Here is a 14,833-nt window from a genome sequence, read left to right on the forward strand (position 1 = left end):
CTCCTGCCTCAGCCTTTCGAGTAGCTGGGATTACAGGCACACACCCGGCTAATTTTTGTATTTTTAGTAGAGACAGGGTTTCATCATTGTTGGCCAGGCTGGTCTCAAACTCCTGACCTCAAGTGATTCCCTCTGCCTCAGCCTCCCAAAGTGCTGAGATTACAGGCGTGAGCCACCACACTTGGCTGGCACTTACTTCTTTTTTGTGTTTATGTATATTTTGTGAAAAACTGAACTTATAGTTCAGTTTGGCTTAATATTACCTATTCATGTTTTTATTGATTTACCTATTCATTTTTTATTGAGGCAAGCTATCATATGGCTATCAACCTAGCAAACTGATTTTCTTAAAAAAATGGATAAAAAAGGCGGGGACAATGCTTATGCATCAATACATAGAATTATTCTGGGGATACAAAGTTAATCTAAGATTGGACTAGTTTTCAAATTATTTACTGTGGCCTTGAATTATTCTCAGTCTTACATTTCTGTCAAGTAATAATTTGAAGGCTATAAAATTCAAATGAAATATGTTTCACCGTGGTGGTTTATACATTTGTGTGTATTAGTTCCAGTAAACATGGATATGCATTCGGTACTTTTTTTTAGTGCTTACTAAATGCCAGGCACTGGGCTAGGTGCTGCGTTTACACTCTTAAGGAACTGGCATTTTAGTGTGGAGCCCATGAAAAATGTAGTATGTAGCTGTACTTTGGTGGGTAGAGGGCCCATAGCTTTCCTCATATCTCTGAGATAACTGTGTTCCAAAAAAGTGTAGGAACCATTGGTCCAAAAGACAAATAGATACACGAACAGGTATTTTAATATACTACAAAGGTAGGAAAACAGATAAAGGGGTCATTAATTATGGGCACTAATGACATGGAAGGATTAGGAAAGGCTTCCTAAAAGAAGTCTGATATGAACTAATTGAAAGAGAAAATAGGCATTCGCCTGGTGAGTGAAGCATGGAAAGGGTGGAAGGGCATTATGTGCAGCAACTGGAATATGGAGAGAATATAGAAAAAATGTTTGAGATGTTTAAGATTTGTTCAAGGGGAGTATTTGTGCAGGAGTGGAAGGTGGCAGTATGGGCAGGTGAGGGGAAGACAAGAAATGAGCTTGGAGAGTTATCCAGATGGCCTGGTCATGGAGGGCAAACAAGATTTGTTAGGTGGTTGGATTTTATCCTGAGAGCAGTGGGAAGATATGGAGAGGTTTTAAGCAGGAGAGCAGTGAAATGCACGACTGACGGAAGACTGGCTGCACCCTGTGACTGTAGGGAGAGCAAGAAGGTAGGGCGCTGTTGTGATCCAGAAAAGAGATGGTGGTTTCCTGAAACCAGACAGTATACTGGGGATAGAGAAAGTGGTCAAACGGGAGTCATTAAGGCAGTGAAATCGAGAGGACCAGATGGTTGCCCGTGTGAGGGGTGAGGAGATGGAGAACATAATGATGATCCTGAGGTTTTGACTTGGACAGCTGAAGCCTAGGGGCAGGGTGATGCCATTTATTGAACAGGAAACAAGGAGGAGAAAGTCTAATGCGGGAGGAGGTGTTTGTTTTGTTTTGGACATGCATAATTAACAGGTGATAAAATATACCTGAAATTCATAGTTTTAAGGAAATAACAAGGCCAGGTTTCGGAGTGGATAATGGGGAGTATTAAATTTTGAGGCTATACTTGTTTGTCTCCAATTCCTAATATGGATTTACAAAAAAGGGAGGTACTGTAGTATATGTCTGCTAGGAATCTTGGGTCTTTCCCAGCCATTTACTGAAGGAATGCCCTTCTTTCTGCAAGCTCCTTCCAGGAGAAATATTTACAAAGAAGTGCAAATCAGCTGTGGCTACTATGCAGAGCTGCCCGAGGCTGAACCTGGTTTTGCATCAGGTGGTTCCCAATCCCAGATGAACGTTAGAATAACTGAGGGAGATTTTACAAGAAAATACCAATTTCTGAACCCTATCCAAGACCAGTTACATTAGAATATCTCTAGCTGATTTCAATGTGCAACCAAGATTGAGAGCTACTGCCTTATGCAGAGAACTCAGCAGAGTTGGATTCCCCTCATTGAACAGTGAGGAAATATCAGCCTTAGAGGGAGGACTAAACAGAACAAATACCTTAAAGGGGGAGAGGAGGAATGTCCTGACACAGAAGTTGAGGTAAGCAGATCAGAGGACTAGGTAGAGAGGAGGAACTGGGAAAATGAAATGGTAGGCCAGATCCTAAAAGTTTACAGACAAAGAAGTAAAATAGAGAGAGAAGGGGGAATTAGAAGTGGGCACATCACCATGAAATTATAAACCCAGAAAGATTAAGTATGTTTTATAAGTATGTATTCATGGGCTATCTTGAGACTTATTACTTTTTAAAATATTAATTCTAGGTGACTTTTTTTTTCTTTTTTTGAGACAGGGTCTCTCTCTGTTGCCCAGGCTGGAGTGCAGTGGTGTGATCATAGCTCGCTGCAAACTTGAAGTCCTAGGCTCAAATGATCCTCCTGTTCCAGTCTCCCAAGTAGCCAAGACTACAGGCATGCGCCACCATGCCTGGCTATTTTTTTTGAGATGGAGTCTCGCTCTGTCACCCAGGCTGGAGTGCAGTGGTGCAATCTTGGCTCACTGCAACCTCTGCCTCCCGGGTTCAAGTGATTCTCCTGCCTCAGCCTCCAGAGTAGCTGGGACTACAGACAATGCGCCACCATACCCAGCTAATTTTTGTATTTTTAGTAGAGACAGGGTTTCACCATGTTGGCCAGGATGGTCTCAATCTCTTGACCTCGTGATCTGCCAACCTTGGCCTCCCGAAGTGCTGGGATTACAGGCATGAGCCACCGTGCCCAGCCTATTTTTTTATTTTTAATTTTTAGTGGCCATAAGGTCTCACTATGTTGGCCAGGCTGGTCTTGAACTCCTGGGCTCAAGCCATCCTCCCTCCTTGACCTCCCAAAGTGCTGGGATTACAGGCGTAAGCTACCACATCCAGTCTCTAAGTGACTTTTGAACAGAGAAGTTGACTTAATAAATGTGCTAGAAATGAATCTATGGGGACAGAAAGCATATCAGTGATTGCTTGAGGGTAAGGTGAGGGTGATGGGACATGGAAGGGTCCTAAGGGAGGGTTTACAAAGGGTCAGGAGGAAACATTTGAGGTGTGGATATGTTCGCTGCTGTGACTGTGGTTATGATTTCATACGTGTGTGTGTGTGTGTGTGTGTGAAAATTTGTCAAATTGTGCACTTTAAACATGTGGAGTTTATTGTGCATAAATTATTCCTGAATAACACTGTCATTTAAGAAAGAGAAATGTGCTAGAACTCATATGTCCAACTACTGAAATTATTTTCAGGGCCAGTTTACAAACTGGGCACTAAAATTAGTCTCATTAGTTTTAGTTACAGCTTTAACTTTATTTATTTATTTATTTATTTTAGAAACAAAGTCTTACTACCTTGGGCAGGCTGGTCTTGAACCCCTGGCCTCAAGTGATTCTCTTGCCTTAGCCTCCCAAAGTTCTGCGATTACAGGCATGAGTCACCACACCCAGCCTACCTCCAACATTGTTGTAAACCAAAGATTATGTTATGTAATTTAATGATATCTTTAAATCATCAAAGTTGATTTCAAATAACTTAGCCATTTTCAAAAATTAAATGCGTCTTCAAGAGGTAAGTATTTGCTCCCATGAAGACACACTCACAAATGGCTCTTATGAAAATTAACTACTTAGAAGGGAGCCTGATGGATTTAATAAGAATGGCGTAGATTTATTTTATAATTGTGCTTTGGTGGAAGGGCACAAAGGTTGGTCAGTTTGAGTGAAGGATCCTGGGGTCACTTCACCATTTACCTTTTTCCCTCCCCACAGAGAGGAAATGCCTGACATTTAAAGGACTAGTCCAGTTGCAGAGCAGAACATGTCCTGCTGTATACATAATTTTTTCACATGTAGATGTTTTGTGTTAATTTAAAGCCCTTATGTTGCATGATTATTTTTCCCCTGCAGTTTCTTGTGAAGCTGTAGCCAAGACTCCACTCTAGGCTCCATCTTTGTGCCATAACTCTGTCACTCTGTGGCTGCATTGGAGGAAGACAAATAATTATTCTAGCAGCATGACTTTCTGACTAACAAATTAAGCCCGATATTTATTAGTAATAACTGCTTTCTCTTACAGTGGATAATGAAAAACTGCGGGGGGGATTCATGTTGTGTTTCCTGGATGATGGATGTGGCATGAGCCCTGGTAAGTTAATTATCTAGATACCTAACTGGCTGTTAAAGGAAACAGTCTGAAAACCTACAAAATAAATAAAAATAAATTGAACTATCTATGCAAAAACAGGTATGGAGCTATTAAGGAAAATAAGCCCCAGACTTTTTGTTGAACTTTTTAGATTTAAGTATCCCAGCTGGCAGAGTAAATTTATTGTAACCATCTAAACCAAGACAAAAAGTAAATGTATGTTAATATTGTCAGAAAAATGAAAGGCAAATTTTACTGGTAAGAAATAAGCATCTGGGAATGAATGGAAAACAAATAGTCACTGAATGGACTCTGAGATTGTTTTTAGCTCATCCTTTAGGTATTGCTTGTGAGAGCCCCAGGCAGTTTCTTGTGCCTGTAGGCTATTTTTAATTTTGCTTAACCTTGAGGTAGAGGTTTCCTCTCCTTGTTTTTAGCCTTGTTTTTTCCTCTGCATTTTGAAAGCTTTACTTGCTGCAAATGAATGTTCCCATCATAAAGAATACATCTACAATATATTTCACGACTTATCTTTGTGTATTCAAGGTTAGCACAAAGCCAGCACATTATGGGTATACAGTGTCTGTGTGCTGTGAAATTGAAATGTGATTCCATCTGAGGGCATTGGGTTGTTTTAGATATTGTATTCCTGAATTCTTTAAACACGATGTGTTCCACAAGCCAGGGTTTTTGACCACTAGATTTAAAAAATGGTGAGAGTTCCAGTAATATGGAACTGCCATGTTCAGTTCCACAACTGAGGAAAGGATGCATCAGTATGCTCACATATTGATTTGTTGATAGAAGCTGAGGATATGAGATATGGCAAATATCTTATTTCGGCTCTGAAGTTTCCCCTTGGTCTGAATAGTTGAAGAGTATTAGCAAGTTTAGAAAGACTATTTCACCCAGTTTTGTTCTGACTTCGGATAATTTTGATTTTTCCAGGTTATTTTGATTAAAAGTATTCTTGGTCTTTTATTGTTTAAATGAGAAAGAAGAGTTTGTAACAACAACAGAAAAAACTCATGCTGAAAAAAGTAATTTTTCACTTCTGGCCTGAATATTAAGTTCATTTTTTTGAATTCCTAAAATAAATGACAGAATATATGTGATATATTCTAAGGGAATTCCTTATGAAAAGAAGCAACTCTTTTTATATGGGTCATGAACAAAATGTTTGAAACACAGACAAGTGACAGATATTCCGACCTTCAGAAGGAACTCACACTTCAGTTACATAGTAGCATCAAGTAGTAATAAAGTAGAAGGAAGATGACTAAAAGTAGAATCTATCCATTGTTCAAACGGAGCTAGATCAATCTTGACCCATAGAAAACGACTACAGTACTTTTCGGGTTTTTAAAAAATTCTCTAGTCTTGCCCCTTTACAGTCCATTCCCCACACAGCATCCTGAGTGATTTTCTTTCTTTTAATGTACATTTTCTCATATCATTTTCCTGCTGAAAACCCTCAGTGGTTTTCCATTACTTAATACAATTTGTACTCCCAGCATCTCTTCTAAGGCCTCACATTATTTGGCCCTATGCACCTCTTTGGCCTTTTCTTGTTCTTCCCACTTCCTCCCTTAGAACACTCCACCCACACATGGCTGACCTCTCATCATTTGAATCCATCTCATGTTAACCATCTGCCAGTGGCCTTCCCTGATCATTCTGTCTGCAGGCCACATTCCTGTTAATTCTCTATCGCATTACCCTGGTTTTGTTTTCTTCACTTAATACTCTCAGTCAGAAATGATCTTGTTTATTAGTTTACTTGCAGTCTGTTTCTCCTACCATGACATAATGTTGTCCAAAGCAGAAGACATGCCTGGCCTGTTCAGTGGTTTATTCCCATGCTCAGAACCTGGTAACCATGCATGTGAGTTCATGTAGTGTGTAATGAACTCATGGGATTTGGTTCAGAGCTATACCATGTCTGTACCAAGACTCAGAACTTTGGGTTATAATCCTAGCTGTACCCTCTATCAGCTCTGTGACCTTGGGCAGGTTTTTAAAACTCCTTAGACTTCCATTTGCTCATCTGTGACATGCAGGTCATAATAATAATACCTTTCTTGTTTTGTTATAAGTATTAAATAAGCTGTGCGTGTAAGTTTACAACATAGTACCTAGCATGTACTAAACAATCAATAAGTGTTAGCTAATATTGTCATTATGGATATCCTTACCTAATGCCTAACCCCTCATAGGAACACATCATAGGAGGTCCAGTTAGTTTCAGAGAAGCAGAATGTTTGGTGGCTTTTACACATCTCATACCATGTGCCACTGAACTATAGCATGTCTGTACCCAGACTGACACGGGGTCCTCAGGACAATTCTTCAGCATGTATTCAGGTAGGCCAACAAGAAGAACATTCTTGGTTCTGGAGGTTGGTATTAATATATTCTGAAGTCCAGAGGATTACTGTCTAGAATTCCAGAATACCTGGAGAGGTCGGGAGAATGACTTGGAACGTCTGAAATGATTAGCCTTCTTTCCCAGGTAGTATCAGAGCAGAGGTCATCCTGCCCCTCTTAGTCTCACATGGGCCTGGTTAAGGGCTAAATTCGTGGGGAAATTACTAGTGGTACAAATAATTATAACACTTGTAATTTGGTAACACCCACCAAGTGCCAAGTTTTGTGTTCAGGATTTCACAAATACATCATCTTATTTCATTTGTTGCATTTATCTTCCTCAGCAACACCGTGATATAAGTATTACGTAGTTCCCTCTTACAGCACATGGAAATTAAGGCTCAGACTTTTAAACTCTGCCTAAGGCCACATGGTTAGGTCTGTCTCATCTCTTTCAGTATACAGTTGTTTCTTAGTATCTGTAGGGAATGGATTCCAGGACCTTTCTAGGATACCAAAAGCTGTGGAAAGAAGATGGCATGGTATTTCCATATAACCTATATGTATCCTCCTGTATACTTTAAATCTTTTCCAGGTTCCTTATAATACCCAATGCAGTGTAAATGCTATTAAATAGTTGTTATACTTTGTTGTTTAGAGAATAATGACAAAAAAAAGTCTGTACATGGTCAGTCCAGATGCAATTTATTTTTTTCTGAATATTTTCAGTCCAAGATTAGTTGAGTCCATGAATGTGGAGCCCGCCGTACCTTGGGCTGACTGTAATACCATTAAGACCCTTGTCAGAGACTATGGATTCTGATGAAAATCCTTGTCTCTGGGCTGACCCAAGAGCTATGGGTTTGCCCTGATGTTCTGAGGAATGTGAGATCCTGACAGCTGGGCCTCAGGCCAGTGTCAAAGAGTCTTCCTAACCACCTTAAAAGTCACTGTCAATTACAGAGGAAGCTTCAGACATCATTTACTTTGGACGATCCAAAAAACGGCTGTCAACCTTGAAGTTCATAGGGCAATACGGCAATGGTCTTAAAAGGTGAGAATTTTTTTTCCCTTGAGACATATATTATTGATACTGGGAACACTGTTTATAAAGCAATTTACACAGAATGATGCAGGCATGTAAAGCTTTAAAAAATATATAAACTTGAGGCAGGGGTGACCTACTTTGTGTTGGAATCTCCATATACAAAACTGACTTTTTTTTTTTTTGAGACAGATTCTCACGCTGTTACCCTGGCTGGAGTGCAGTGGTGGGATCTCGGCTCACTGCAACCTCTGCCTCCCGGGTTCAAGCGATTCTCCTGCCTCAGCCTCCTGGGTAGCTGGGATTACAGGCGTGAGCCACCATGCTCAGCTAATTTTTGTATTTTTAGTAGAGACGGGGTTTCACCATGTTGGCCAGGCTGGTCTCGAACTCCTGACCTCAAGTAATCAGCCCGCCTCGGCCTCCCAAAGTGCTGGAATTACAGGCGTGAGCCACCCACCACGCCTGGCCCATAACTGACTTTTATCTTTACAAAATTTTAAGTTAATTCTCCCAAATAATAAGATAAATCCTCTTTCAAAGATTCCTGAGGTGGTACCCCTGGACTTTAGTGCTTTGTTGCATCTCTATGTTCTGTTCTTTCCCAAAGCATATTTTAACCTAGGTGCTGCATCTGCAGCTCTTTTTTTTAGTATGCTGCATTGAAAGGTCACGACATGAGGCTCACTTGTACGGCTCCTGCCTGAGATAGATGATTGTTCTTTTGAGCCCTGAATGGACCCTTTCCCCTGCAGCCAAACCTCAAGCAAGAGTGTGGAGCTGGCTTAGTTCAAATTCTTCTGCTTTACTTTGAAAAAAAAAAAAAAAAATTGTACCCTCTTGATGATGGGTCAGCAGAACAGAGTGTTGGAAAGAACATCCTGTTACAGTACACAGTGATAACAGCCTGCCTGTTTCTTTCTTTTTAGTATTTGAGATGTAAAACATGATGTTCTTCATTTTTAATATAGCGGGTCCATGAGAATTGGAAAAGACTTTATTCTTTTTACGAAGAAGGAAGAAACGATGACCTGTGTGTTTTTTTCTCAGACATTCTGTGAAGAAGAAAGTCTTAGTGAGGTAAGAGTTGAAGTTTTCCTTCTGTTCCCACAGTAATGATGTTGCTTTCATTTACTCTCTCACGAGGTGAAGTCTTGTCATGGGTTCTTTCTGATATGATTTAGAAACTTAGGAATATGTTTGGGAAATGGAGAGAAGGTATCAAGACATTCTGAGGACATCAAAGAGCTGTCCTCTTGACCCTTTCCTGAGGACTTCATTTTCATTATCCATGTGCTCAAATCTCCCAAAGTAAGAGGCTCCCTTAGACATGATGAGCTTTTTAGAAGAAACCTGCAAAATCTTTCCACCATATATGCCATAAATTGATTATCATTTTAAAAATAAATTAAATATTGGAGTCAAAAACTTGGAATACAAAATGTAAAGAAATTGAATGCAAAATAGACTTAAAACTGTAACTCTGGTGACCATAATTTCAACTCCATTTGCTGATCCAGAGGCATTTTATTAATTACCGGTGCCTGAATTTTATTATTATGGCTATCAGTTATAATTCAATATAACAAATACATGTTGAGGAACTACTCTCTACCTAGTACTGGATAGACTCTATGAAGGTAGGAAAGAAGCAGAAGGTCATATGGCCATCTAAGAGTCTTCAGCTTTTTTTTTTTTTTTTTTTTTTTTTATTATTATTATTATTATTATACTTTAGGCTCTATGGTACATGTGCGCAACGTGCAGGTAAGTTACATATGTATACATGTGCCATGCTGGTGCGCTGCACCCACCAACTCGTCATCTAGCATTAGGTATATCTCCCAATGCTATCCCTCCCCCCTCCCCCCACCCCACAACAGTCCCCGAAGTGTGATGTTCCCCTTCCTGTGTCCATGTGTTCTCATTGTTCAATTCTCACCTATGAGTGAGAATATGCGGTGTTTGGTTTTTTGTTCTTGCGATAGTTTACTGAGAATGATGATTTCCAATTTCATCCATGTCCCTACAAAGGACATGAACTCATCATTTTTTATGGCTGCATAGTATTCCATGGTGTATATGTGCCACATTTTCTTAATCCAGTCTATCATTGTTGGACATTTGGGTTGGTTCCAAGTCTTTGCTATTGTGAATAATGCCGCAATAAACATACGTGTGCATGTGTCTTTATAGCAGCATGATTTATAGTCCTTTGGGTATATACCCAGTAATGGGATGGCTGGGTCAAATGGAATTTCTAGTTCTAGATCCCTGAGGAATCGCCACACTGACTTCCACAAGGGTTGAACTAGTTTACAGTCCCACCAACAGTGTAAAAGTGTTCCTATTTCTCCACATCCTCTCCAGCACCTGTTGTTTCCTGACTTTTGAATGATTGCCATTCTAACTGGTGTGAGATGGTATCTCATTGTGGTTTTGATTTGCATTTCTCTGATGGCCAGTGATGGTGAGCATTTTTTCATATGTTTTTTGGCTGCATAAATGTCTTCTTTTGAGAAGTGTCTGTTCATGTCCTTTGCCCACTTTTTGATGGGGTTGTTTGTTTTTTTCTTGTAAATTTGTTGGAGTTCATTGTAGATTCTGGATATTAGCCCTTTGTCAGATGAGTAGGTTGCGAAAATTTTCTCCCATTTTGTAGGTTGCCTGTTCACTCTGATGGTAGTTTCTTTTGCTGTGCAGAAGCTCTTTAGTTTAATTAGATCCCATTTGTCAATTTTGGCTTTTGTTGCCATTGCTTTTGGTGTTTTAGACATGAAGTCCTTGCCCATGCCTATGTCCTGAATGGTATTGCCTAGGTTTTCTTCTAGGGTTTTTATGGTTTTAGGTCTAACATTTAAGTCTTTAATCCATCTTGAATTAATTTTTGTATAAGGTGTAAGGAAGGGATCCAGTTTCAGCTTTCTACATATGGCTAGCCAGTTTTCCCAGCACCATTTATTAAATAGGGAATCCTTTCCCCATTTCTTGTTTTTGTCAGGTTTGTCAAAGATCAGATAGTTGTAGATATGTGGCGTTATTTCTGAGGGCTCTGTTCTGTTCCATTGATCTATATCTCTGTTTTGGTACCAGTACCATGCTGTTTTGGTTACTGTAGCCTTGTAGTATAGTTTGAAGTCAGGTAGCGTGATGCCTCCAGCTTTGTTCTTTTGGCTTAGGATTGACTTGGCGATGCAGGCTCTTTTTTGGTTCCATATGAACTTTAAAGTAGTTTTTTCCAATTCTGTGAAGAAAGTCATTGGTAACTTGATGGGGATGGCATTGAATCTGTAAATTACCTTGGGAAGGATGGCCATTTTCATGATATTGATTCTTCCTACCCATGAGCATGGAATGTTCTTCCATTTGTTTGTATCCTCTTTTATTTCCTTGAGCAGTGGTTTGTAGTTCTCCTTGAAGAGGTCCTTCACATCCCTTGTAAGTTGGATTCCTAGGTATTTTATTCTCTTTGAAGCAATTGTGAATGGGAGTTCACTCATGATTTGGCTCTCTGTTTGTCTGTTATTGATGTATAAGAATGCTTGTGATTTTTGTACATTGATTTTGTATCCTGAGACTTTGCTGAAGTTGCTTATCAGCTCAAGGAGATTTTGGGCTGAGACAATGGGGTTTTCTAGATATACTATCATGTCATCTGCAAACAGGGACAATTTGACTTCCTCTTTTCCTAATTGAATACCCTTGATTTCCTTCTCTTGCCTAATTGCCCTGGCCAGAACTTCCAACACTATGTTGAATAGAAGTGGTGAGAGAGGGCATCCCTGTCTTGTGCCAGTTTTCAAAGGGAATGCTTCCAGTTTTTGCCCATTCAGTATGATATTGGCTGTGGGTTTGTCATAAATAGCTCTTATTATTTTGAGATACGTCCCATCAATACCTAATTTATTGAGAGTTTTTAGCATGAAGGGTTGTTGAATTTTGTCAAAGGCCTTTTCTGCATCTATTGAGATAATCATGTGGTTTTTGACTTTGGTTCTGTTTATATGCTGGATTACATTTATTGATTTGCGTATATTGAACCAGCCTTGCATCCCAGGGATGAAGCCCACTTGATCATGGTGGATAAGCTTTTGGATGTGCTGCTGGATTCTGTTTGCCAGTATTTTATTGAGGATTTTTGCATCAATGTTCATCAAGGATATTGGTCTAAAATTCTCTTTTTTTGTTGTGTCTCTGCCAGGCTTTGGTATCAGGATGATGCTGGCCTCATAAAATGAGTTAGGGAGGATTCCCTCTTTTTCTATTGATTGGAATAGTTTCAGAAGGAATGGTACCAGCTCCTCCTTGTACCTCTGGTAGAATTCGGCTGTGAACCCATCTGGTCCTGGACTTTTTTTGGTTGGTAAGCTATTGATTGTTGCCACAATTTCAGATCCTGTTATTGGTCTATTCAGAGATTCAACTTCTTCCTGGTTTAGTCTTGGGAGGGTGTATGTGTTGAGGAATTTATCCATTTCTTCTAGATTTTCTAGTTTATTTGCGTAGAGGTGTTTGTAATATTCTCTGATGGTAGTTTGTATTTCTGTGGGATCAGTGGTGATATCCCCTTTATCATTTTTTATTGCATCTATTTGATTCTTCTCTCTTTTTTTCTTTATTAATCTTGCTAGTGGTCTATCAATTTTGTTGATCCTCTCAAAAAACCAGCTCCTGGATTCATTTATTTTTTGAAGGGTTTTTTGTGTCTCTATTTCCTTCAGTTCTGCTCTGATTTTAGTTATTTCTTGCCTTCTGCTAGCTTTTGAATGTGTTTGCTCTTGCTTTTCTAGTTCTTTTAATTGTGATGTTAGGGTGTCAATTTTGGATCTTTCCTGCTTTCTCTTGTGGGCATTTAGTGCTATAAATTTCCCTCTACACACTGCTTTGAATGCATCCCAGAGATTCTGGTATGTTGTGTCTTGGTTCTCGTTGGTTTCAAAGAACATCTTTATTTCTGCCTTCATTTCGTTATGTACCCAGTAGTCATTCAGGAGCAGGTTGTTCAGTTTCCACGTAGTTGAGCGGTTTTGAGTGAGATTCTTAATCCTGAGTTCTAGCTTGATTGCACTGTGATCTGAGAGATAGTTTGTTATAATTTCTGTTCTTTTACATTTATTGAGGAGAGCTTTACTTCCAAGTATATGGTCAATTTTGGAATAGGTGTGGTGTGGTGCTGAAAAAAATGTATATTCTGTTGATTTGGGGTGGAGAGTTCTGTAGATGTCTATTAGGTCTGCTTGGTGCAGAGCTGAGTTCAATTCCTGGGTATCCTTGTTGATTTTCTGTCTCGTTGATCTGTCTAATGTTGACAGTGGGGTGTTAAAGTCTCCCATTATTAATGTTTGGGAATCTAAGTCTCTTTGTAGGTCACTCAGGACTTGCTTTATGAATCTGGGTGCTCCTGTATTGGGTGCATATATATTTAGGATAGTTAGCTCTTCTTGTTGAATTAATCCCTTTACCATTATGTAATGGCCTTCTTTGTCTCTTTTGATCTTTGTTGGTTTAAAGTCTGTTTTATCAGAGACTAGGATTGCAACCCCTGCCTTTTTTTGTTTTCCATTTGCTTGGTAGATCTTCCTCCATCCTTTTATTTTGAGCCTATGTGTGTCTCTGCACGTGAGATGGGTTTCCTGAATACAGCACACTGATGGGTCTTGCGTCTTTATCCAATTTGCCAGTCTGTGTCTTTTAATTGGAGCATTTAGTCCATTTACATTTAAAGTTAATATTGTTATGTGTGAATCTGATCCTGTCATTATGACGTTAGCTGGTTATTTTGCTCGTTAGTTGATGCAGTCCCTTCCTAGTCTCGCTGGTCTTTACAATTCGGTATGATTTTTCAGTGGCTGGTACCGGTTGTGCCTTTCCATGTTTAGCGCTTCCTTCAGGAGCTCTTTTAGGGCAGGCCTGGTGGTGACAAAATCTCTTAGCATTTGCTTGTCTGTAAAGTATTTTATTTCTCCTTCACTTATGAAGCTTAGTTTGGCAGGATATGAAATTCTGGGTTGAAAATTCTTTTCTTTAAGAATGTTGAATATCGGCCCCCACTCTCTTCTGGCTTGTAGGGTTTCTGCCGAGAGATCCGCTGTTAGTCTGATGGGCTTCCCTTTGATGGTAACCCGACCTTTCTCTCTGGCTGCCCTTAACATTTTTTCCTTCATTTCAACTTTGGTGAATCTGACAATTATGTGTCTTGGAGTTGCTCTTCTCGAGGAGTATCTCTGTGGCGTTCTCTGTATTTCCTGAATCTGAATGTTGGCCTGTCTTGCTAGATTGGGGAAGTTCTCCTGGATAATATCCTGCAGAGTGTTTTCCAACTTGTTTCCATTCTCCCCGTCACTTTCAGGTACACCAATCAGACGTAGATTTGGTCTTTTCACATAGTCCCACATTTCTTGGAGGCTTTGCTCATTTCTTTTTATTCTTTTTTCTTTAAACTTCCCTTCTCGCTTCATTTCATTCATTTCATCTTCCAGGGCTGATACCCTTTCTTCCATTTGATCGCATCGGCTCCTGAGGCTTCTGCATTCTTCACGTAGTTCTCGAGCCTTGGTTTTCAGCTCCATCAGCTCCTTTAAGCACTTCTCTGTATTGGTTATTCTAGTTATACATTCTTCTAAATTTTTTTCAAAGTTTTCAACTTCTTTGCCTTTGGTTTGAATATCCTCCCGTAGCTCGGAGTAATTTGATCGTCTGAAGCCTTCTTCTCTCAGCTCGTCAAAGTCATTCTCCGTCCAGCTTTGTTCCGTTGCTGGTGAGGAACTGCGTTCCTTTGGAGGAGAAGAGGTGCTCTGCATTTTAGAGTTTCCAGTTTTTCTGCTCTGTTTTTTCCCCATCTTTGTGGTTTTATCTACTTTTGGTCTTTGATGATGGTGATGTACAGATGGGTTTTTGGTGTGGATGTCCTTTCTGTTAGTTTTCCTTCTAACAGACAGGACCCTCAGCTGCAGGTCTGTTGGAGTACCTGGCCGGCCGTGTGAGGTGTCAGTCTGCCCCTGCTGGGGGGTGCCTCCCAGTTAGGCTGCTCGGGGGTCAGGGGTCAGGGACCCACTTGAGGAGGCAGTCAGCCCGTTCTCAGATCTCCAGCTGCGTGCTGGGAGAACCACTGCTCTCCTCAAAGCTGTCAGACAGGGACATTTAAGTCTGCAGAGGTTACTGCTGTCTTTTT

At 40.0% G+C, this 14,833-nt stretch overlaps 1 protein-coding gene across 2 annotated transcripts in view; it reads left to right on the plus strand.

Annotated features, from left to right (window-relative positions):
- The window catches only part of MORC1 (MORC family CW-type zinc finger 1), a 175,309-nt gene that overhangs the window by 10,018 nt on the left and 150,458 nt on the right, over nucleotides 1-14,833 (plus strand). For both annotated transcript variants that reach the window (XM_024244907.3, XM_054551550.2), the window contains exons 4-6: nucleotides 4,182-4,250; nucleotides 7,581-7,671; nucleotides 8,634-8,742. In XM_024244907.3, coding sequence (XP_024100675.3) covers nucleotides 4,182-4,250; nucleotides 7,581-7,671; nucleotides 8,634-8,742 — 269 coding nt within the window. The remainder of the gene's footprint in view (nucleotides 1-4,181; nucleotides 4,251-7,580; nucleotides 7,672-8,633; nucleotides 8,743-14,833) is intronic.

This window comes from Pongo abelii, chromosome 2 (assembly GCF_028885655.2).
Source record: "Pongo abelii isolate AG06213 chromosome 2, NHGRI_mPonAbe1-v2.0_pri, whole genome shotgun sequence".
In the NCBI taxonomy this organism is placed as follows: domain Eukaryota; kingdom Metazoa; phylum Chordata; class Mammalia; order Primates; family Hominidae; genus Pongo; species Pongo abelii.